The sequence below is a fragment of the Dama dama genome, chromosome 23, assembly GCF_033118175.1.
Source record: "Dama dama isolate Ldn47 chromosome 23, ASM3311817v1, whole genome shotgun sequence".
Classification (NCBI taxonomy): Eukaryota; Metazoa; Chordata; class Mammalia; order Artiodactyla; family Cervidae; genus Dama; species Dama dama.
Window position 1 is genome coordinate 44,216,697 of NC_083703.1, and position 25,436 is coordinate 44,242,132.

A 25,436-nucleotide genomic window follows, 5' to 3' on the forward strand; every position below is an offset into this window, starting at 1 on the left:
CATTGTTCCACAAACATCACACCAAGCACTCTGATAATTTCTCTCCCCACCCTCTATAGGTCACCTCTGTTTCTCTTCTGTTTCTCTTTGACTTCAGTTTTCTACACAGTGCATCCCAAACTAAAGTAACTGTGTGGACAGGATGATGGTAAGCTCCAGATGACAGTGGCCCAGGTGCTTTGATCACATCCCCCGGTTCCTGCTTCTGTTCCCTCCACTCCACATCTCAGAACCACCATCTATTAGTCTTCATCTTTGTATTCTTACACTTACCGGATCTCAGAGTTTGAGTGAACTTGAAGACCAGTCACAGTCACAGAATAAGTGTGATCAGATCACAACAGGAATAAAGCATTATATCAATAAACATCATTACTATAGAAGGAGTTGATAATAATATATAAGAAATGCTCAGATTCTCAAATAAGCGTTCAAGGAGCTGTTCTCAGGTAACATGTACATGTACTGGGTATTCATCAAATCCGTCTTCAATGAGAACAAAGTCTTCATGTCCTGAAGCAAGTACATCTATTGTTCTCGATCTGGTAACTAGAAAAAGTTACTTCTCACTGTAGTGTTCATGATTTCCACCTACAAATTCAGATGAGTAAGAAGAAAATAGAGTTCTTTGTTTTTCTTGGAATTGATTTTATTTGGGCTGTTTTGAAATTGATCTTTCTCAGAAAAGGTAGCTGAAGAGTATATTGTATTCTAGAAAAAGAACCAAGATTAGGGATTGCCCTGATCATCCAGGACTAGCTCTGAAACCATGTTTGAGCTTCTGTTTCCTTGTCCTTTGAAGTAAAATGCTGCCTCAAGAGTTAATGATTGGGAAATGTGAAGATGTAGAAACAAAGAATAACTGTAGGACTAGGGAACTGGTAACAATTTAGACTATACCTCCCCCACACTACAGATTCAGGGAACTCAGTTTCCTGATAGGTACAGACAAAGGCCTGACACACATTCCTAAACTGTTTTTACAGGAAGTAGACCCCCTCCAGATGAAAACTTCTGAGCAGAAAAACATACACCCTACACTTTTATTTGTCCTCACTCAATCCCTAGAAGAGACTTGCCCATATAGAGAGAAAAGCAAATATCTGCTCATCAAACAGCATACTGTCATGTTTTTTTAGAAAAAATAAAATGATAGAGTCAGCGGTATTTGTCTCTAGAAAGTAGTCTCTTGTTTAATGAGGCATTTGTGGTGTGAGTGGGGTATTTCATGTCCTGTACAAACAAAACTAGATTACACTTGAACTTGACAGAGGCTTGTGAGTGGGGAAGTGCTGGCCAATGGTCAGAATGGCATTGCTTTGGAAGGTGGGGGAGAAGCTGGGAGCTGCAAGGGACAAGCGATGGGAAAGCAAGGGAGGATATAGAGAGGAGAGCAGACACTGTTGTCCTGGGAGGAATTTGGGGGGAAAGAACCAAAATATTTATGATGGTTTAATTACAATGCTTGATGAAATGAGTAACCCTGGAATTTTTAGTAAAATCTACTTCCCTCACTAAATGTGTCATGGAGTGGGTCCAGACTGAAGAATAAAAGCTCTCTCAAATGTGGCCTCAGGATGAGTGAAGAAGCAAGCCGATGCTTTTTTGCTTCACTTATTACTCAGATCACTCAGTACCATCATCAAATCCTTAGAATCCATTACAGAAATGGTCTCACAGATGACTCAGCAATTTCCTCAGGTTCTGAAACTCCTGACTAGGTGCAAAGTGCAGGGGGGTTGTCAATGGAAAATTGATAACTTTGATAATTGTTTGAGTTCTGAAGCAGCGCATGAAAGAATGCCCAAGTCAAGAACATTTATCTCAAAATTGGCCGAGTCCCCACAGAAATGCATTACCTCCATAACAGGAATGCATTACCTCCAGAGGCAGCTGACTTGCTGTCCCTTAAGTGTGACAGAAGACTCTTTCTGGACTTAGGTTTTCTGTTCTGTGCCCCACTTGTCCACAGAGCTCACTGTTTGCCTTCATGTTTGCTCAGTAAAATCTTTTCTAACCATCTTATAATAGTGCCCAACCCCCCAACTCCCAGCAAGGCCTGTTCTCCTCCCTGCTTTCTTTTCTTCCTTTCACAGTGAAGAGTTATGAAAAATCTAAGATTTTAACCTGACCTGCAAGCCTACAAATCACCTTGCCTTGGTTTCATGGATGCTTATAGAAGATGGACTCTTTATCACCCACAACAAATGGACCCACAACAAAAGCTGTAGCCAAAATAGGAGTGTCATTTTCCAGCTTTGTTGAGACATAATTGATATATAATATTGTGTAGGCTTAGGGTTTACAATCCCTAACATAGGTCTGTCTAGTCAAAGCTATGGTTTTTCCAGTAGTCATGTATGGATGTGAGAGTTGGACCATAAAGAAGGCTGAGAGCCGAATAACTGATGCTTTTGAACTCCAGTGTTGGAGAAGACTCTTGAGAACCCCTTGAACTGCCAGGAGACAAAACTAGTCAATCCTAAAGGAAATCAGTCCTGAATATTCATTGGAAGTAATGACGCTGAAGGTGAAGTTCCAATACTTTGGCCACCTGGTGCAAAGAACTGACTCCTTGGAAAAGACCCTGATGCTGGGAAAGATTGAAAGCAGGAGGAGAGGAGGACGACAGAGGATGAGATGGTTGGATGGCATCACCGACTCAACGGATGTAAGTTTGAGCAGGCTCCGGGAGTTGGTGATGGACAAGGAAGCCTGGCATGCTGCAGTCCATGGGGTCGCAAAGAGTTGGACACGACTGAGTGACTGAACTAAACTGAGGTTTTATAATGTGATAATTAGGTGTGCATATATGTGGTGTGTTGTGCTAGTTCCTGGGTCCCCATTTCTAAAGTTGAAGTGAACGTCTCAGGTGATACCTGAATACTCAGTGAATTGAGTGACAGGAGAAAAACCTTGAGTCTAGGGATCCTGGGTCAATGACTGTAGGCACTCAGCATCCCTCCTTTTCTCGGGAGGGAGGTGTTTTCTTTACATTACATGGTAGCAAACACGCCCTACATGTCTCTGCAGGGTAAGGCTATTTGTTGTACAGATGAAAAGTTGTGTGGGATGAAAGGTTGTTAGTGCCTCTTCCTGATAGATGTACAGAAAAGTGAGAGAGTGACTAGAACTATCTCAACAGGCACTTACTAATTTCTAACAGCTAAATACTCCTGATTTCATTCATAGTCTCACCCTCCTCTAGACTATCGACTCAAGAATTCATTTTAATTTGTCATCCATTTTATTGATAAAACAGTCTTACTAAAAATATTCAATAAACTTGTGCTGAATAAATCAATGAATGAATGGCTAAACATATAATAACTAATCAAAGTGTTTAGCATAAAAAAGAATGTATATATATATATATACATACATATGTGAATATATATATATATCTGAATCATTTTGCTGTACAGCAGAAATTAACACAACATTGTAAACTGACTATACCTCAATAGAAATGTTTTAAATAAAGAACTAACAGTTTTTAAAAATTAAATAAATTGAAAAGATGCACTGCTTTATAACGTGTGTGCATACTCAGTCATTAAATCCTGTTCAACTTTTTGCCACCCCACAGACTGTAGCCCGTCATGATCTTCTGTCCCTGGGATTTCCCAGGCAAAAATACTGGACTGAATTGCCATTTCCTTCTTCAGGGACTCTTCCCGATCCAGAGATCAAACCTGTGTCTCCTTCACTGACAGGTGGATTCTTTACCACTGAGCCACCTGAGAAGCATTATAAAAAGCTAAATATAATACCGTAACTTTTTAGTTTATTTTCTATTGAAGTATAGTTGAATGACAATGTTGTTTCAATTGCTGATGTACACAAAGTGACTCAGTTATACACATATATACAATCTTTTTCATATTCTTTTCCATTATGGTTTACCATAGATAAATATTGTTCCCTGTGCCATACAGTAGGACTTTCTTGTTAATCCTTTCCATATATAATAGCTTGCATCTGCTAACTCCAGCCTCCCAATCCAACCTTCTCCCAACCCCTTGACCCTTGGCAACCATCAGATAACACTTGATAGCTTACAAAAAACTTATGCGAAGTAAAACCTAAGTATACAACCTGCATATTGAAGATAATTTCAAATTATAAACAGAAACACACGTTTGTATAGGGGAGTCATGAAGGTATGAAATAAAATTTATATTTTATGACAGAAATTTAAATATGAAAAATTCTTCTGTGCCCTTTGCACCCCTCTGTCCTCATTGTGGGTTGTGGGTTTGCTTTATACATATACCGGAACTCTTCCATCAATGTGAGGACCTGCTCAACCATAAAGAGTCATATTTCTCCCAGCATCAATAAGATAGCTCCTTAAAAGATAAATTTCTTCTTGATCTTATAAGGGGTCACATGACTCAACATGATGACACTTAGATGTGTATTATGTACACTGTCAATAATATGTCTTTTCATGTAGAGCCCTCTGTCTCCAAAACTTTCATCCCTGTGCCTTGACTTTTAGAAGACAGAACAGCTATCAGAGTTTTCTGGGTTATAGTTCTCAAATTTGGCTCAAATACAGTGTTCTATTTCTTTCTTAGATTGATTCATTTTCAACAAAGTAAGATGCACCAAATTTATTAAATGGGTTAATCGGGTTATCTTTATTTTCTATCTTTTCCCCTTTACTTTTCAAATTATTTTGTTATCGGGAAAAACTAGTACCCATATTTGAAATCTTGATTAGTTCATAAAAGATTTTTAAAGAAAAACAAGCTTTCAAAAGTTCAGACACTTAAACATCTCCACCAAGTATAGAAATGCTCTTCACAGCCCTAGAAGCAAGACGTTCAGGTAGAAGGCATGGTGGACACCTCACACAGTCAATATTCTTCAGAAAATGGATACTCAGGGTGACCAATACCCCTGAAAGAGGAGGAGAATTGATTTATTAAATCTGTCTTGTTGTCACAGAGCAGATTACTCTGTTGATGCAGTCAGAATGGGCTCAAACTCGAAATCTACAAAACATTCCCTCCTTTTCCCCCAACAAGCACACACCAGGTGTCTGCTTCATGTGCGCACTGCACCTGCGTGTCCAATCCCAACATTCACGTGTAATAATTACTCCATGGTGACTTACATAATATATATTTGCATACAATTTATATGGGAGCACAAGACCTAGGGCTTACTGTGGAGGTCATTTCAGACACAGGTGGAACTTTCAACACTAAGTGATGAGAATAATCAGAGTTAAGGAATACCTTGCTCTTTTTCATATAAACATTCAATGAAAAAATGTTGAGCATACCCAAAATATAGGATGCCTCCACTGAGAAATTCCTATTAAACTGAAGAAATACCACATACATCTAAATAATCATATCTATAAATTGTGATTACTATTTTCTTATTTTATATGACAACACATTATTTATTCATTAGTATTACTGCTGTTATCTTTACTTATGGCCTGATTTATCTTTCTAACATGGTCTTTTTCAATTCAATTCATTAAAGAGTGCATTCAGAGCAATTCCATGTGCCAAAAGTTGTGCTCTTGACATAAACCCACAAGGATGAGTAAGTCTAGGCACTCACACCATAATGAAGGAGAACACAGAACACACTTAAAAGCTTTTGAAAACAGAAAAGTAACTTTCATTTATCATTATGTCTTTTCTCAGAATCATGGTATACTCGTAAACACATGTATATGTGCATATAAATATCTTCTTTAAGAGCAAGAAGGAGAGTTTTGAGATTTTTCATTTGAAACTAAATATTCATTTTATCACTAATTTGTATTTGCTTCTCTCTAAAATGTTTTCCAATATCTCTCTGGTTGATTAGCCCTCTTTCTCTTCAATCCTGACATTCTCCTGCAGTAATTAGGCAGCTGGAATTCTAGGTTTGCGACTAAGTCAAAATCAAGGAGGTAGGGGCTCCCCAGGGGATGGACCCCTGTGGGACAAAGGCAGCACTAGATTCAGTCTGGACTCAAGAAACTAGAGACCTAGACGATCTTACCAGGGTGTGTCCTGCTAAGGACACAGCAGTCACTCTCTGGAGGGTCAGTTAAGCTCATGATCTACTTGCACTTCATTTGGTGACATTACAAGGATGAAGAAATGTGTTGTAACAGGGGGGAAAGGGATCGATTTGGATGAAATGGATGGTGTCTTGGTACCAGAAATGCCATTCGGGAGAAAAACCATCAGACACTAGGAGGAGGGGGTGCAAGCAGGCCCACTGTGACTACTCAGCAATAATGCTTGTTGGCCTTCGTGGGTCCCTCCTCCAAAAAACATGAGCAATACATTTACAATTGTGTTAGGATAAACATGTGGACTCCCGGGTGGCTCACTGTTAAAGAATCCACTTGCCAATGCAGGAGATGCTGAAAATGTGGGTTTGATCCCTGAGTTGGGAAGATCTTATCCCCTAGATAAGAAAATGGCAACCCACTCCAGTATTCTTGCTGGGAAATCCCAGGGACAGAGGAGCCTGGAGGGCTACAGTTCCTGGGCCACAAGGAGTCAGACACAACTGACCATACACATACGTTAGGATAAACATGATCGTAATCCAAGATGGACTCTATTATACAGTCCTTATTTATCATTTCCTCCTGATTCTACAGCGATTTAAAGCTGAAATACTCATGTAGGTACCTGGAAGAGCAGTGGGCTACAGGCACTGTGCTCTCGGTGTCTAGTAGGTCCCTCAGCCCTGAGAGGAGCTACACCAGGCACGGATTACAGGCACAACGTTGTGAATTCATCACAATGTCAAATCTGGGGATCTTACTTATGGGTTGTCCTGGGCCCCAATCACATTTCTGTTGGTGATAAATGGAGCCCTGGAGGAAACCTCTGGTCTGAGGTCTGCAGGAAGACCCTGGTTTCCTCCTATGCTGGAAATCAGGACATCCTCCCTAAAACTAAGTTTTAAGAAAGCTTATTCCTCTGCTGAGCTATATGCTAGAGAAAACTGTGTGTTTAACATATACAAGTCACTTACTGTTGAAAATCATAGTATCTTATATTATGATTGAGGCCGTCGATTGCTTTGATATCCTCTGGAGTCAGTTCAAAGTCAAACACCTGGAAGGAAGGAAGAATCACATTAACCTCTCACCCAAGGAGCTGGCCTCCCCCTGGGGACTGGAGGACTTCCAGATGGATGGAGACAAGAAGAGGGGACAGGGAAGCCATGTCTGTCATCACCTTCCGGGTGAACGAGCCTGGGACCCTCTGCTGAGTTCTCACCTCTCCTTCCTACACCTTCTCCTTTTCTGTCCACCTTAAACAGATTATAGTGCATCAGTCTCTTGTCTTTCTAAGTGAATTATTTGAGACAGAAAATTAAAAGACACATATCTTCTTTCAAAAACAGAGGGGCAGTCAGACAATTCAGACAAAATACCTGCATTTCACCATGGATTAAACTGTTTTTCTTCTTCCCAACACCCCCTAAATATGATATAACTTTGAACTTAATAAGAATTGTAAGGAGGATCCCTCCCTCTGAAAACCTACCCAATAATCCTATATCAAACTTATTCATTATCTATGAGTAAATCTAACCAAAAAGGATTACATAAAGCCTTTAAGGAGATAAGTTATGAAATGTGCTTAAATATTAAAGCACACCTAAATAATTAGAAATTCATCTCATAGCATGGAAATCTCAATTTTGAAAAGAAATCAGTTTTCTCCAAAGCATTCTAGTGTTTCAATGTACCATGAACCTAAGACATAAACATGAATTCTTTTGTGAGAGTTGGGAAAGTGATACTAAATTTACATCAAGGAACAACTAGTGAAAAGTAGCAAAGATCTCTTTAAGGAAGGAGAGAAGCAAGACTTATTTTCCACTATAATAAGTACAGAAAATTGAGTAGTTAAATAGAAGAGAGATCATAAATGTACTTATGGACACTTGATATATGACAGAGTTGACAACGAAAATCTGTAGAAAAATATGGACCTTTAGATTTCCATTTAAATATACATATACATATATATATACATACATATAATGTATATGTATATATATATCCCTTTTCATGTCTTATTAGACAATCAGTTCCAGCTATATTACAGAATCAAATTTTAAAGGAAACAGTCTTTCAGGGGACAATTTCCCTTCCCCTTGACTTGACCTGAGCTGTAACCTGCCTTGGACAGTGATATCTGTATTGGACTGTGATATTCCCAGAAGTGGTGAGTAAGTTCTGAGTCCAGACATGAAGAGGGTTTTTCCCCACTCACTGACTGCAGATCATAGCACTGTGCTGAGATGAAGACTAGGTTAGCTGACCACAGTCTAGCCAAATATATATGAAAAACTAGATGGAAAGGCTTGCAGGCTCTTGTGACAAGAGCCACATCTACCTGCTAAAGCAGAACTACAAGCTGCTCTGCACTGAACTGCAAATGCATGAGAGAGGCCAGCCAAGAGGACAACAGCTGGGCTGAGTTCAGGCTGATCGACAAACTATGGAAACAAGAGAAGCATCACTAATCTCTGCATTAAATCCTGAAACCGGGGGGAGTTTCCTTACAGCTATGGCTAAGAGTACGATAATGGTCTCCTACACACAAGTCAAAAGACAACTCAGCAAAAATGGGCACAGCCTTGAACAGGAAATTTGCAACAACAAAAACTCATGGAGATTAAATGTATAAAAATGAAGCTACATTACTATTCAGGGAAATGTAAAATAAAATCATGATAATTTAGAGGTTCAAGATCACTCCTGTAACTTGTGTGTCCCCCTGAGTTACATGTTGGAAACTTCACCCCACTCTGATGGTGTTAGAAATGGGCCCTTGAAGAGTGATTAATTAGGTTATGATGGTAGGACCCTCATGAATGAGATTTAAACAATATCATATTCATATAAGAGACTTAGGAGAGCTCTGTTGCCCCCTCCACCAAGTTAAGATACAAGGAGAAGCCTGTGACCTGGAGGAGGACCCTCACCTGACCACATGGGCACCCTGATCTCGGATCTCCACCTCTAGAACTGTGAGACTACACAGTTCAATTGTTTCTATGCCACACAATGTGGTGTCTGTTAGAGCAGCCTAAATGATCTATGAAAATCACATAATGCAATTTTGTCAATTGAGAACAAAGAAAATGAGATGTCAATTGCACAAGATGATAGAATAAATGGTTGATGTAATGCTGAAACAAAAATCTGTTTTCTGTCCAACCTGAATCCTCTCCAGCCATACCACTTCTCCTGTTGCCATACAACACATTCATGCATTGAGAAGAATAGGTAACTTGTCTTGATTCAAGAAAAGTCTTGAGAGATGGACAAAGAATGACCCTCGTAAAGGATATTCCCTAGGAGTCCTCTGCCCACAGCCCCACTCATCATCACCTGCATGTTCTCCTTGATACGCTTCTTGTTGAAACTCTTGGCCAGAACCACAACCCCACGTTGTATCTGGTAGCGAAGGGCAACCAGAGCTGGCGTTTGCTTGTGCTTTTTGGCAATGGCACAAAGAACCGGGTCCTCCAAGAGAACAGGATTGTTTGAGTTCACCCTGGAAGGAAATTCAGAAATGCTGAGGAGCTGAGACTAAGTACTCAGTTTCTAAGGAGGCTTCTCAAACAGACCAAGTAGGTTCACTCTAGATCGATGCTTCTCAAAGTGCGGTCCCTGAGCCAGCAGCATCAGCAGCACCTTGGATCTTGCTAGAAATGCAAACTCCATGGCTTAACTGCAGACAAACTCAATCAGGAACTCAACTGTGGCACCTGGCAGTCTGTGTTTACAAAGCTTTCCCAGGAATGTGATGCGTGCTTCTGAGACCAGTACTGCTAATCTTGTGGAATTTTTTTTCTGTTTTTACTTCTCAGTAGTTGTTTTTCTCTTATAATTACAGCTCTAAAGTAAGTACAAGGGCATGAAAAGAAAATGAGATGGAGAAGACCAGGAAAATTAAAAATTTTTGCTGTTCTCAAGTGTTGATAAAAATTGAGTTGTCCAAAAATGAGAACTATTCATTTCATTGTTATTTGCATTATGCAATACCCCTACAAATAAATGTTTACTAAAGTGATTCGACTTGTTATTTTTTGATCATCATAGACCTGGGAGGTATTTAATATTATCCTGATTTTAGACATAAGGTAAGGGAAGCTTGAAAAGTTTATTATTCATTAGTAATGTATTCATTAGTTAATAAATAAGTAAATCATCACTTAAGTTTATGTCTTAGTTCTCAACTATGGAATTATATATAAATTTCTTGCAGACTTGCATTTTAACATTTTACAACAAGATACATGATATATAAAAATTGGCTGGGTGATGGATGGGAAGACAAAAGAGAAGGGTTTCTCCCATCTCTCTTCTCTTCCCCTGCCAAATGAGAGTTATCTCCAGAGCACTGTTACATTATGATAAAGATAGTTCTTCAAAAATTGAGTTTTAGAGAATCTCTTTGTTGTCTTCAGTGATGTTCATACCATTCTGATAATAGTTGGGATCCCAGAGCAGCATAAGCAACTAGGACAATATCATGGGACTTGCAGAACTCTAACAGTTTGCTCTGGTTGAGGTAAGGGTGACATTCCACCTGTAGAATGGAAGATAGACGAGTGTTAGTTTATACAAAAATAATATATTAATATTACAAAGATTAAAAGTTTAAAAAACTCTAAAGAAAAAACTATGTCACATCAAATTACAACTTAAAACATCAACCTGAAGTCATGATATTTTTAAAAAAAGAAATTTTATTGCTGTCTCCTGAAAAGATAAAAAGAAAAATAATGACATTCTTGAGAAAAAGCAACTCTAGGAACCAGATCTCGGTTGCTGTACACCACCAGGACACATGCCTAATTCCAGATCTGGGACAGGAAAAGAGCTCTCAGAATTGTGGACATCAAACTGTGCCAGACAGCAAGAAATTGCACAAAGACTTATGGACAAATGACTTAAAGACAAAGGAACTGGTGACATTTGGGTAGACTTGAGCATCAGAAGGAATCATGAGTGAAAACAAGTATAGCACACAGAGTAAATAAAAATCCCTGAAGCCCTAGTGATGAGAGAGGTAGAAAGAACAAAAATATTTTCCTCCAGGGCAGATGATTATTACAATAAATCCTTTCTCAGAAACTGACAATTAGTGACAAGGAGTTAAGTTTTACCCTGTCTTGTAGGAATAAGTGTGGAGGCTTCCCAGGTGGTGCTGGTTGTAAAGAACCCACCTGCCAATATGAGAGATGCAGGTTTGATCCCTGGGTCAGGAAGATCCCCTGGAGGAGGGCATGGCAACCCACTCCAGCATTCTTGTCTGGAGAATCCCGTGGACAGAGGAGCCTGGCAGGCTACAGTCCACAGGGTAGCAAAGAGCCAGACGTGACTGAGCACATGCACATGCATACTAATTAATGTCACAAAACAACGAGAAATACAGTGTATCTGTCAAAAGCTCGTCTAGATATTTTGGTAACAGAATGCTTCGGTGGTCATTCTAGGTGAAAAGACCTTGAGAAACGTGGCTCAGTGTGACATGGGAACCACATAAGATATAGGTCAACAAAGTGTTATAGATCTTTATTTATTAAATATATAATACATAATAAATACATAAAATTAAATATATTTATATTCTCTGTTGTAATCTTAACTCTTCTAATATCTGACATTTATCATAATAAAAAATATGGACAAAATTGATGTTAGAATCACATTAATATTTTAATTTCTAAAATTGAAAAAATATATAATTGATATATGTATATTTCTTGAATTTTATAAGCTACACTCAGCTTGCAAAGAATCTGCTATAGGAGATTCTTTATCCTTGACTTCAAGTTGTACATTAAAGACATTATGGCACGTTTGAAATAAGACCATTTCACCAGGATAAAGATTACATGACATGTATATCACATCTCAGTTATATATGTAGATAGGTCAAACTTAGAATTAAACATTAGAGAGATGGTCACCAGGGGTTGGGAGGAAGGAGGAATCCAGATTTGCTAATCATGCGTGTGAAGTCTCAATTATACAAGATGAATAAATTCTAGATCTGCTGTACACCACTGTCTGTATAGTAAACAACACTGTATTGTACTGAATACTTAAACATTTTTTATGAGGTTAGATCTCATGTTTTGTCACCACAATAAAGTAAAAATAGAGCCAAAAAAGGAAGAGTGCAGAAACAGACATAGACAAGGAGTGCTTAACCAGTTCATTTTATGATGGACATTGATGGGAGAACCAGTCCAAGACTGAGTAAATGATAAGATGTGCTCTAAGCTAAGTATATGTTCCTGAGTGAATATCTATGGATAGTATCACCATAAGCCTTTAACTTCATCCATCTGACTTGACAGACCTTCATCATCTCCAGCAAACTTTCCTGTACTGTGCTCCATGATGAAGACCAATGAATGTAGAGACACCAAGACTAAGTTTTCAGGCATCCTATGGACATAGACCCCACACAAACACTTAACACCTATCTCTGCTGATTTTTCCCTTTGTTATTTACTTCTCATTCCGTGTTTTCATGGTCTTCCATCCTATACACAGTTCCCTCTGAGGCACTTTCCCATCAGATTAGTGATCAGCCTTTCAACTCAGGGAAAGGCCTCCTTCCTCTAAGTTCTGGAGGACTAGTCTAACCCCGTTTCCCTCACATCCATTACCTTCCCTCAATTCCTACCACAACTTAGTGGGAAGTCCTCCCCATAAGTTCCACCCAGATTTTATCAAAGATACTGTTATGGATTCTATTCACACCATCCAGACAGAGGCTCAGCTGTGTAAAATCTTCTGTCCACAAAGGTTGGATGAACAGGAGGGGAGGACAGACAGACATCAAGCTCCAGTGCAAGGAGGAGGTTCTGAAGAGCAAGAGGGAGAGGAGCTGAGCTGCTCACCTGGTTGCAGACAGGCTTGTACTTGAGCCCCGGCTTGTTCAGGATCTTCTCCAGCTGCTTGTGGTTGAAGTTGGACACCCCGATGGACTTAGCCAGCCCTGCATCCTTACACTTCTCCAGGGCCTGGGAGGGAGGGGTGGAGTGAATGATTCAGTCACTTAGAGTGAATGATAGATCAAGAATAAATGTTGGAAAAAATCTGTAAAAAGTCAGGAATTAACATTGATTTTAAGAAAGAAAAAAGGAGAAGAGGGTCATGACACAAGAAGCATTACCATCTCCTTGTTAGAAAAACCCCAGAGAAGACATATCACACGGAAGGAAAGAGATGCCTGTCTTCACTGCCCCATATTCTCCTCCACTGTTCTTCTCTGTGAACATTTCAGCAATGGTTCCTCCCCACAACCTTCCCGCCCTTAAGTTCCTGAACTGCTAAGTCTGATGGTCCACAGCCCATTCTCACAGGTGGAAGAAATGAAAGAATTTTCCCCCACCTAGCTCCTCATCTGGGCTTTCTTCTCCCCAGACTCACCTCCCACGTGTGACAGAGATCCACCGAGTCAAATATCAGTTTTCCACTTTCATCTTTTGGAACAAATTCATTCCCTGGCTGGAATAGAAGCAATCATTGCAGAGCTGTTACCAAATGATTTCTCCACATTTAGCTAGGCTGCCGGGCATGTCTAGACCAGGCACCAGACCTCTACGAGATCAGTAAAGCAATATTCTAGATACCAATATTAGAAAAGTGATTTGCAAATGGAGTTATGAGAAATGTCTTCAGGAGGCAGGCTCCCACTAATCTCTTACACTTAATATATGTTTTAATGAATGTAATTTTCATACACTGTAATGGGGACTCTCAGTGACTTATGTGAATTTTTTTCTGCTCCTCATACTTTGCTCTTGCAAAATGTCTCTCACGCTGGGAATGGGAATAAATTACATGGCTTTATTTCCAGATTAAAGATTGCAAACTTGACCTGGGCCAGATAATCAGACTTCCTTTTCCCTCTGAGCATCTGATGCACTAGGACAGGCACATGAAACAGCAAGACTCTGTTTAGGTGGATATGGAATGTAGAAGATCCAGACATGCTCTCAAATTTCATGAGTATGAACCTTAAGTTGCCCCAAGGCTATATTTGCCACTAATGGAAAGTGTTCAGTGAAAATAAAGCAAAGCAAGAGTAATGACAGGATAACAGATTTTTTTAAAGGGTTACATTACTGAAGAGTATTGCAAATCCTTAAATCTATCCATGGCTGGGATGTGCCATCTACATAGTCAAATAGACTCTTTTGCATAGGATGGCTTGAGTAGATTTCTGTAACTTAAAATCAAGAGGCCTGGTGCACTGGGAAGACCCAGAGGAATCGGGTGGAGAGGGAGGTGGGAGGGGGGATCGGGATGGAGAATACGTGTAAATCTATTGCTGATTCATGTCAATGTATGACAAAACCCACTGAAAAAAAAAAAATAAATAAATAAAAAATCAAGAGTTCTATGTAATACATTTATTTTGTTGTTGCTGTTGTTTTGTTTTTGGATACAGCCTGCCGGATCTTAGTTCCCAGAACTCCTTCCCTCAACTTGACTTGCCTCAGCAGTGAAAGCATGGAATCCTAACCACTGGACTGCCAGGAAATTCCCGTTGCAGTTCTTAATGGCTAAGTACAGTCTATAATCCTCATCATGAAGCCAGGCAACAGTGTAGGCAATGTCCCTCAAGTCGCTCTAAAGGCTGGGAGGTTTAGACCCACCCAGAGGGAGCACCACCAAACCTGTTCCCCTAGAAAGAGTGAAAGGGGGAACAACTCAGACTGTGCAAGTGTGAGGCAGTGTCATTGCTCACCACTCTGTACCAAACTGTCTTCATGAAATCCCCAAGAGATTCAGAAGTCATAATCAGGGATGTGTGCTAAAAATGTCCATTTATATTTTCTCAAGTTTTTGAGCAAAGCACATGAGATTATTATTGAATGCCTTTCTCTGGGAGGCATGTAACAGAATTAAATATTCAAGGAAGCTCAGTAAAAAGATGATCAGAAATGATTATTTGGGGGATTCTACTCTAGTGCAATCATCTCTTCAACCTACTAAGAAAATCTTAAGTCAACCATCCATCCAAGTTTATAAGCACTCTGAGGCAAGAAAAAAAAAAAAATATGATTGAATACAAAAGCAGATTGCTAACCTTCAGGGACACTGGAGAATGAATAATATAGAGATCAACATAGTCCAGTTGAAGATTTTTCAGTGACTTTTCTAAGGCTGGTCGGACCAATTCTGGTCGAAGGTAAGTGCACCAAAGCTGCAGAGGTTAAACAAAGGAAGCTGCATGAAATGAGTGCTGTAGCTAATTTTTTTTGTCTCATTTCACTTAATAACTAGACATTTTTTATTGGTTAGAAATGGATGACCACTAAAAAATTGCCCCCTTTCTTCTAGAGTTCAATTTTAAGTCTACCCTACCCATGTAAACTTCATTATTTGAATTTATCATCACTCCACTATTCACAAAAGAATGAAATGAATCAAGATATAAATAACCTTATCAAATAATTACCAAGCCCATCATCTGAATTATGTTTGAAAGATATTCAGAAGACAAACAGTCTGATTTGATCAAATAGTCAATCTTCTCAGAATTAATTAGTGTTACATAACCTAGGGGAAGGTGCTTTGAACATATTAACATGTGAAGAACATAATTCTACACACTTTGGCTAGATCTTGTGTAATATACAAAGTGAAGCCCTAATGCTCTCTTACTGATGGAGCTGAGGTCTGAGATTCAGAATGTGAAGAAATTTGAGAAAGTCTCCCAGATGATAAGGAAACTATAATCTAATCGAACTTCTTTCTGTTTGATTCATTAGCTCATACTAAATCACACCACTCTGGTAGGTTCAGAGAAGTAAAGTGATTTAAATTAAAATTAAAATTTGAACACAGCAATGATGAAATAGTTATAATCACTCTCTCTTTTAGGAGGGGGAAGAGAAGAGGATACTAGATTTAAGATGTAAATATGTGCAAAAAAAGCTGTATCAATAAACAGCATTCACCTAAGTACTGATCCTATTACCTGTCACCTTCACACAATCACTGCACACATGTGCACACACACACCACACACAGCACCTTTGAAGTGTAGAATATGTCTTCTCTCTTCACAGTGCCATCTGCAATCTTGCTTCGAATGGCCTGGCCAACCTGCTCCTCATTTTGATACAAATGAGCACTGTCTACATGGCGGAACCCAATCTCTATAGCAAATTTCGTGGCCTCCAGAGCTTCACTCTTAGGAACCTACATGAGTAAGAAAAGGAGAAGTTGAATATCCACATGATTAAGAGATTGTTACGGCATGAGACTGATCATCCCAAGAACCAACTTTTCTTCATGCATTTGGTTCATTCTGCAAGTGTGTGGTGATGAACCCATGACAGTTTCTCTGAATGTTCCTGGTCAGTGCTTAAATGGACACCCAGGAACCCTTCAACCCCAGGTGACCAGTGGATGATCTCAGGCATCAGAGGACCCAAGACCACCTCCAGGTTCAGTCATTTGCTGATACAATCCAAAGGACTCAAAATAAAGTTGTAGTCATGTATACAGCTTACACTGTGAGATGTCTGGGGCAAAATCAACTAAAGTATGAGGGCATGGTAAAAGTATCAAAGGCTCAGCTTGTGGCTCAGCTGGTAAAGATCTGCCTGCAATGAGGGAGACCTGGGTTCGATTCCTGGGTTGGTAAGATCTCCTGGAGAAGGGGAACGCTACCCACTCCAGTATTCTGGCCTAGAGAATTCCATGGACTGTACAGTGCATAGGGTCACAAAGAGTCGAACACAACTGAGAGACTTTCACTTCAATTCACTTTAAAAGCGTCAAGAAAACAGGTGAAAGCTTTTGAGACCTCTGTCTACGAGTGCAGCCACACAGAATACACCTAAAACTATCTATTCAATCTGTAAAAAGTGATGTTCTCATATAATTATCCATTGCAAATGATTACCACAATTAAGCTATCAGAAGATCCATAACCCCACATACATTACTTCTGTGTGTGGTGAGAACATTTAAGATTTACGCTCTTAGCAAATCTCAAACAGAATCTATTATTATTAACTAGAGTCACCATGCTGTATATCCAGTCTCCAGACCTATGTATCTTATCAGTGAAGGTCTGTACCTTTGACAAACATCTTTCCATTCTTGAGAGCCTTGTCCTCAGTTTCTGAGCACTATGTCTCTATGCTTCTATGAGTCAATTTTTTTAGATTCCACCTATAAAAAGATCATGAAATATTTGTTCTCTATGCCTGGCTTATTTCATTTAATGTTCTCCAGGTTCATCTGTGTGGTTGCAAATGGTGAGATTAACTTTCCTTTTAAGGCTGACTAATATTGTATGTATGTTTCTATAATTCAGAATCTTTTATTTTCAAGGAGGTAGATGTTTGGTCTAACTTTCCTCTGTTGGGTCTCAGCCCTGGTTTTCCTTAAGATCACTTGCCTTGTGGGATGTACTAAGAAATGAACAAATGAGCTTTAGTAATGACCTGGGCCCTTCCCTCTCCTCATCACACTTTGCACTACAAGTAAACAAGCCCTGTATTCTGTCTGCAAAATGTCTCTGAATATTATCTTCTGTTTTAGAAATTAGAAAAGTGAGACTCAAAGTTTCAGGACCAGTCCCTTGTCACAGCTACATACTTTAAAGACAAGATGGACAGCAAACTTTCTGGGGTCAGGTCTAGAGATGTGTTCACTAGCACCTCTTATGCCTGAGTATTGCAGACTATAATAAAAAGACACTGAAAATCCCAGTAGTTCAAAGTTGGATGTAAGATAGTAGCTTATCCCCTCAAATGATACTAAAGCTTCCATTAGGAGATGTTTCCAAGCAGGAACAGATGTACAAGGCAAAACACAGCTAGTGTTTCTTTCCTGGCATGGAGCAGGCACCCCACAGTAAAAAACCAATTCTTCCCATTAGTTTTCTGTCACCTCCTATTCAGGAAATTTTACCTCAATACTTCTCTGGGTCATGTCTTTTTGGAAAGAGGAAAGAGTTCTGGAATTAATGAAATATACAGAGAAACCTGGCCATTGCAACCTCTCTCAAAGCAAAATAGCTGACAGGCAGTGTTCTCAACAGCCAAGTCTCACCTCTTCTGCCAAACTGGGAAAGAGACAGAAATTGGAGGGGAACTCAGAGTATTCTGCAGGTAAGCACAGCCTCAGACCCTGATGCAGAGTGGAGCCTGGATCTTCTCTCCTGGTTAGTGGAACCATGTGATCCTCCCAGGGTCACACAGGAACTCAGCACTTGACAACCCAAGTCCCTTTCCACTCATGTCACATCCACTACTATTTATATTATATCTCAACCCCAAACCACTACTCTTACCTCCTCAGGTGCATAGGTTCCAAATCCCAGGACAGGAATGAAATGGCCATCATTAAGCTTCACCTTCTGGCTTTTGGGATCCATTGCTTGTTGCTCCTCTGAGTAAGCAGACTGTGATTTTTTTCTTCTGCCTTCAGAGGTTATAAATAACAGGAAGTTAACACGCCAGCTGCACTGTCCAGTGTTTGCAGATACATTGTAGGAGGAGGAGCATGAATAAACCAATAGCTTTGGAGATGGAAGAAGATTGAAGTCAGTTAACTTGTTTGATTTTTTTTTTATCAGTATAACCTTAAGTATCATATAGTGATGAGATGGGCTAACAATTATTGATCATATGTTATATGGAAACTTCCACATAACAATCATTTCATTTTTATGATTATGAAGCCCAATCTTGATTCAACACCAACTGAAACAATTATCTTACAGCATTAACACCCGCACATATACAAATCACACAGTTTAAAAGTGTTTCATATTAATAAGCATGTTTCAAAATGTAATCCCTTAATAAAGAATCAAAACATCAAATGAGGAGAAATTTGCCTTTTTATATTTCCTAACAGCAAGTTATTTTTCTTTACAGACCTGAGAAGGGTGAAACCCTGAAAAGGATTCTAAAGGTGGACATTTTGTCAAAGTGCTTACTGACGTGTGCTGTGCCTAGTTGCTAAGTCATCTCTGACTCTTTGCCACCCCATGGACTGTAGTTTGCCAGGCTCCTCTGTCCATGGGATTCTCCAGGCAAGAATACCAGAGTGGGTTGCCATTCTTTTCTCCAGAGGATCTTCCTGACCCAGGGATCAAACCAGGGTCTCCTGTGTTGCAGGCAGACTCTCTACTGTCTGAGTTACAAGGAAGTCCCCTGCAGGGAAGGCTATCTATTATAGGTATATTTACATATGGGGCCAGGGACAAAGGAGTAAGGGTAAAGACATAGACTAGACCATGTATAAGTAAAATCCTGAGTAGAACTGTGGTGTGGTTTTGGGGATAGTAAGGCATTCAAAAACAGTCACAAATTCAGGAGAATCAGGAAGCTACCCATGGGCCGGACAAGATGTTGACTCAGGAATGGACCGAGTTGCTCTTAATTTTCCTGTTGGGCTGATCCCAGGACTAGGAGCATGGAAAACCAACTAGCTAAGTTCAGTCAGGACAAGGAATCAATCTGCCAAGAGCAAATATTTGCCTCGTGTGTCAAGTAGCCAATATGACCACAAACAGACACACAAGAACATTCACACTCGGCCTAGAAGAAAGGAAGGAAAGGAAGGAAGAAGGAAGGAAGAAAAATAGAAAGGGAGAAAGAAATAAAGAAAGGAAACCATGATCCAGGAAAGGAAGGAAATAAATCAGCACCGACTCTTCCTGAACAATCACAGGAGCCACACTCAGTGCACAGTGAGTTTCACACGCTGTCCTGGGGAGGAGCTCCAGGTGGGCAAGAGGACGCTGAGCTCAGCTCCCCCAGGAGCTGAGGAACAGGGGCTCGGAGGTCCTCCCTGGAGAGACCCATGAACACCACGCACTGGGCACCGCAGCCCTGGGATGACCTCAGGAGGTCATGGCCCCGCGGCTGCTGTGAACCCAGGGGGACCCACAGGAGGCCCAGGAGCCTGACTCCTATACAGAGAAATGCACCCACTCCTGCTCCTGGAATAGGCTGAGGGGGCGGCAGGACACTTCCCAGGACTCAGCCTGTTTATTGGGCAGTCTGTGTGCCCCCTGGCCCACAGATGGCCCCCTCAGCAGCCCTGGATCCAGTTTACCCCCCAGGGGCAAGGGGCCACCCATGCTGGGCAGAGTGGGCAGTGAGGGGTACAGAGCAGGCTGACACCAGCAGGACATCTGGATGTGGCAGGGCGGCCATCAGAGAGGGGACCAAGGAGCAGGATCTGGGGCTCTGATGGTGTGCCAGGTCTGCACCACAGGCACGGCCGCCCACACCAGGGGCTGCTTCAGCACACCTCCCTCCATCTCTGCCACCCTCTGGGGCAAAGGTGCCAGAGTGGGGGAGGGGGGTGCACACCTACAAGGTAGAGCCAAGTTAAGGCCGCAATCAGGGCTTCTGCTTCAGCGCCTTGGGACACGCCTGGTCCAGTAGGGTGTGGACAGCCACAGAGCACAAGAAAAGCCTCTGCTCACACTTGGCCCTGGATCTAGCCTCCCTCTCAACCTCCCACCCAGCTGCCAGCTGCCAGTACACCCTGGGAAAGGTCTGACCTTGGCCCACTTCTGCTCCAACTCTGTCCCAAAGCCTCCAGGCACACAGACTACAGACTGCACAGGGACATGTCCACAAAAGGACACCCCTGCAAGACTGGTATAGGTAAATTTTTCACCTAATTTCATACAGTTGGAAGAAGTTAAGCAAATTGAGAAGACAGAGGAAGTTGTTCAAGTTAAAGAATAAGAAAAAAAAAAAAAAGCCCTGCAAAAATAGCTAATAAGACAGTTAACTCACCAAAATAATTTACCATATTTCAAAGAATTAGTAATAAGAATTCTAACTTCACAAGGGAAAAGAATAAATGAACACAATGAAGAGTGTTAAGAAGTAACTAGAAAATATTAAAGACAATAACCAGTCAGAACTGAAGATTATGATAATTCAGAGAGAAAAACACACTAGGAGGAAATAATAGCAGGCTAGGTGATACAGATTTCAGAAGTGATCTGAAAGATACCATTATTAAAATCATTCAATAAAAACAGCAAAAAGAAAAGCAAAATTTAAAGAAGAGAATGGTTTAATGGGAGGGAGGCTCAAAGGGAGGGGACCTATGTATACAAGTGGCTGATTCATTTTGTTGTACAGCAGAAACTAACACACCCTTGTAAAGCAATTATCCTCCAATTTAAAAAAAGAAAACCATTTAAAGGACCACAGGGACAACATCAGGTATACTGACATCCACATTCTAGGAGTCCTAGAAACAGGAGAGAGAGAAAGGGGCAGAAAAGACATTTGATGAAATTATGACCCCAAATAACCAGGACCCAAAGAAGGGAAAAGTTATCCAGGTGTGGAAGCACAGAGTCTCAAATAACATAAAACCAAAGCTGCCCACACCAAGATATATCACAGTCAAAATGACAAAAGTTACAGATAAAAGAATTCTCAAGGCAGCAAGAGAAAAACAACATGTCACAGACAAGGAAAACCACATCAGATTATTGCCTGATTTTCCTGCAGAAACTATGTAGGCAGAAGACTATGCCATGATCTTTCTGAAGTACCAAAAGGAAAAAATTAAATGCAAGATAACCTACAAGATTATTATTCAGAATTGAAGGAGACCTAAAAAGCTTCTCAGACAAGCAAAAACTAAAAGAATTCATCAATAATAAAATAATCAGAAAAGAAATGTTAAAGGATCCTCTCTAAGTGGAAAAAAAGATGCCACCAAGAAGTAAGAGTTTATAGGAAAGGAAGAACATGACATCAAAAACACAAAATGTGCAAGAGGAGAGTAAAACATGCAGATCCTTTAGAATGTGTTTGAACCTAAATGGTTATCAAATTAAAATGAGGATACCAGTCACAAGTCTACAATCAATTCACAAAAATGAGAGAGAAAGGAATACAAGCAAAAAACTAAAGAAAATCATTAAACCACAAGTTGCTGTTGTTCAGTTGCTCAGTCACGACTGACTCTGTGACACCATGGACTGAAGCATGCCAGGCTTCCTTGACCTTCACCATCTCCTGGAGTTTGCTCAAACTCAAGTGATGTCACCCAGCCGCCTCATCCTCTGTCAGCCCCTTCTCCTCCCACCTTCAATCTTTCCCAGCATCAGGGTCTTTTCCAATGAGTTGGCTCTTCACATCAAGTGGCCAAAATATTGGAGCTTCAGCTTCAGCATCAGTCCTTCAAAAGAATATTCAGGGTTGATTTCCTTTAGGATTGGCTGCTTTGAACTCTTTGCAGTCCAAAAGACTCTCAAGAGCCTTCTCCAGCACCACAGTTGGAAAGCATCAGTTCTTCAGGGCTCAGGGTTCTTTGTGGTCCAACTCTCACATCTGTACTTGACTACTGGAAAAACCATAGCTTTGCCTATATGGATGGACCTTTTCTGACAAAGTGATGTCTCTGCTTTTTAATCCACTGTCTAGTTTTGTTAGTTTTTCTGCCAAGGAGCAAGTCTCTTTTGATTTTGTGGCTACAGTCATTGTCCACAGTGATTTTGGAGCCCAAGTAAAATCCAACTGATATTTGTCACTATTTTCATTTCTCCCCATCTATTTGCCATGAACTGATGGGACTGGATGCCATAAACTGGTTTTGAATGTTGAGTTTTAAGCCAGATTTTTCTTTCTCCTCTTTTACCTTCATCAAGAGGCCAGGCAAAGGAGAATAAAAGAACAACACAAAACTAGAGGAAAGAAAACAGAAAACAAGTAACGAAATGGCAATTAGTACAATCCTATCAATAATCACCTTAAAAGTCAATGGAATGAACTATCTGGTCAAAAGATGGATTGGCTGATTGATTGAATAATAATAATAATAAAACACGAGTCCATCTATATGCTGCTTACAAGAGACTCACTGCAGACCTATGTTTCTTTAGATAAAGAGACTGTCAGCAAAGGGATGAAAAAGACATTTCATGAAAATGAAAATGATGAGACAGTGAGGGGTGGAAATACTCATATCAGACAAAATAAACTCTAAAATACAGTCTATAACAAAAGACACAGAAGAGCATTACAGAGTGTTGAAGGGGTCAATACAGAAAGAGGATATACCACTGGTTAACATATATGCACCAGGATGTTGAGGAGTATAATTGATGCTATTGCTCCATCAGCATGGCATTTTGCATCAAGTGTATCTGTGATTAAGATCATTTTTATTTTTACCTCTACTCCTTCACAGACCGCAGCCTTGAGCAGTTTTCCATGCTTTGGAAAGGACAGTGGATATTCTTTTAATTAATTTCTGAAACCCAGGTGGTCACAGACTCTTTTTTCACCTTATTTTCTGCAGGGCATACAGTTTCTGTGGCACATAAATGCTGAGGTACAGAAAACGCCTTGCCTTTTTATTGTTACATATATGTGACAGTAAATCTGGTGTTTGCTGGACGGTGAGTAATGAATGAGCTGTCTTCCTTGGATCCACCAGACCTGTTGTGTACATTAGATGTGTCATGTATCACAAGGTCAGTGTTCTTCCCCAAAAGGGAAAACTAAAGAAGTTTTAGAGATGAAGACCACAGTCTTTACTGAAAGCAACTTCAAGAGTTTGTGAACAAATAATAAGATAAATGACTTGAATTTCTGTATATTTGAACAATAGTCCTTGATATCTGCTTCTACTGTGATTGCCAAAATTCACATGAAACCTTCCAGATACCGTCTAAGAGAGACTCTTTTGTGGTCTGGAGAACCAGAAAAGGGTCTTCTGATGGGGAGGTCTTTTCTCCCAGCATGGTCCCAAGCTGTCCTCCATTCGCACACTCGTATAGGCCATTCTGTTAAAACTTTTTCCCTTGTTTCTCTTTTATATCAACAATTAGATGCTGAGACCTGAAAGCAGTAACCCTCTTTTTCCTCTGGAGCTGAGCTGACCACCATTCAGGCACCTGGACTTGAATGCACAAAGGACTTGGGACAATGGGTGTCTCTATGGAGCTAATCCCTGATGATGGGGGTGCTCCCAAGTCTTGGTTCTTTATCTAGAATAGAGTATGTTCTTCAGCTACCATTTCCATGAAAGATCATGTTTGAAATAGCCACAAAGATATCAATTCCAAGCAAAATGAAAAACTGTGATTCCTTCCCACTCATCTGAATTTGTGGGTGGAAATCATGCACACTATAGTGAGAAGACTTTTCTAGTTACCAGATCAAGAACAATAGATGTACTTGCTTCAGGACATGAAGACTGTGTTTTCTATGAAGATGGATTGGATGAACACCCAGCAGATATTGAAATGCATGTTACCTAAAAAGAGCTCCTTGAATGTTTGTTTGAGAATCTGAGCACTTCTTATACATTGTTATCAACTCCTTCTATAAAAGATGATGTTTATTGATGTAGCACTTTATTCCTGTTGTGATCTGATCACACTTATCCTCTGATTGTGACAGGACTTCAAGTTCCCTGAAACTCTGAGATCTGGTAAGTACAAAAAAACAAAGATGAAGAACAGGTGGTGGTTCTGAGACATGGAGGGGAGGGAACAGAAGCAGGAACTGGGGAACGTGACCAAAGCACCTGGGCCACCATTATTTGGAGCTTACTATCATCCTGTTTACACAGTTACTATGGTTTGGGATGCACTGTGTAGAAAACTGAAGTCAAAGAGAAATAGAAGTTGGTACTGGAGGGTGTGGAGAGACTACACAACAGTGTTTTGTGTGATATTTGTGGAAGAATGTGTTTCCTTTCCTGTGTGTTGTCCATCCACACAGAAACTGTGACAGTTTCTACCATGTCCATGTCTGCTGGTTGGGAAACCCTAGGACTAGTTCAAGGTATAAATCCAAATGCTCTTAGAAAATGATTTGAATTCAGTAGGGAAGAGAAATAGCGGTAGCCAAGACAAACTCAAAAGACTGAGGAAATAAAAACACTTTACATTTCGCATCACTAGGCTGGGATAATCAAAAGTTTAATTATGGACATATTAAGGATTAAAAAGTAAAGAACACCAAGCCAAGCAATTTGAAATAAGGTTTTTAAGGTGTTTCCAGGAATTTCCGCGCTATTCAGCTTTATCAGAAATAAGATTTGCAAAGTTTTTTTTCCCTTTCTGTGGATTGTCCTCTCAGTCTCTTGATAGTTTCTTTGATACAAAAGTATTCTGAATTTTAACAAAATTTATTTATCTGTCTTTTGCCTGTGCTTATTATGAAACATTAAATCTAATATACTGAAGCCTTCCCTCTAGCTTTTCTCCTGAGTTTCATATTTGTGTCTTGTATGCTTAAGTCTTTGATGCATTTTGGGGTGTGTGTGTGTGTGTGTGTGTGTGTGTGTGTGTGTGTGGTGTGTGTGATGAAAATGAATGGGTAGCTTCTTTATTCTGAATACAGATATGAAGTTTATTCAGCACTGTTTGTTAAAAAGACTGACT

At 40.1% G+C, this 25,436-nt stretch overlaps 1 protein-coding gene across 1 annotated transcript; it reads right to left on the reverse strand.

The window, feature by feature from the left end:
- Window positions 1-4,158: 4,158 nt before the first annotated feature.
- On the reverse strand, window positions 4,159-18,483 carry LOC133044811 (prostaglandin F synthase 1). Its single transcript, XM_061126565.1, has 9 exons — window positions 18,342-18,483; window positions 16,067-16,234; window positions 15,117-15,233; window positions 13,451-13,528; window positions 12,919-13,041; window positions 10,480-10,589; window positions 9,386-9,551; window positions 7,009-7,091; window positions 4,159-4,908 (listed from the first exon to the last, which is right to left on the reverse strand). Exons 1-9 carry the CDS (start codon window positions 18,423-18,425, stop codon window positions 4,866-4,868), a joined length of 972 nt encoding a protein of 323 aa, XP_060982548.1. The 5' UTR covers window positions 18,426-18,483; the 3' UTR covers window positions 4,159-4,865.
- Window positions 18,484-25,436: the final 6,953 nt, after the last annotated feature.

Excerpts from the sequence above, each read along its gene's own strand:
- LOC133044811 (XM_061126565.1), bottom strand. The coding sequence starts at position 18,425 with ATGGATCCCAAAAGCCAGAAGGTGAAGCTTAATGATGGCCATTTCATT. Across the intron at positions 15,234-16,066 it reads ACATATTCTACACTTCAAAG|CTTTGGTGCACTTACCTTCG; the intron begins GTGCTGTGTGTG and ends TAACCTCTGCAG. Across the intron at positions 10,590-12,918 it reads ACAAGCCTGTCTGCAACCAG|GTGGAATGTCACCCTTACCT; the intron begins GTGAGCAGCTCA and ends TCCATTCTACAG.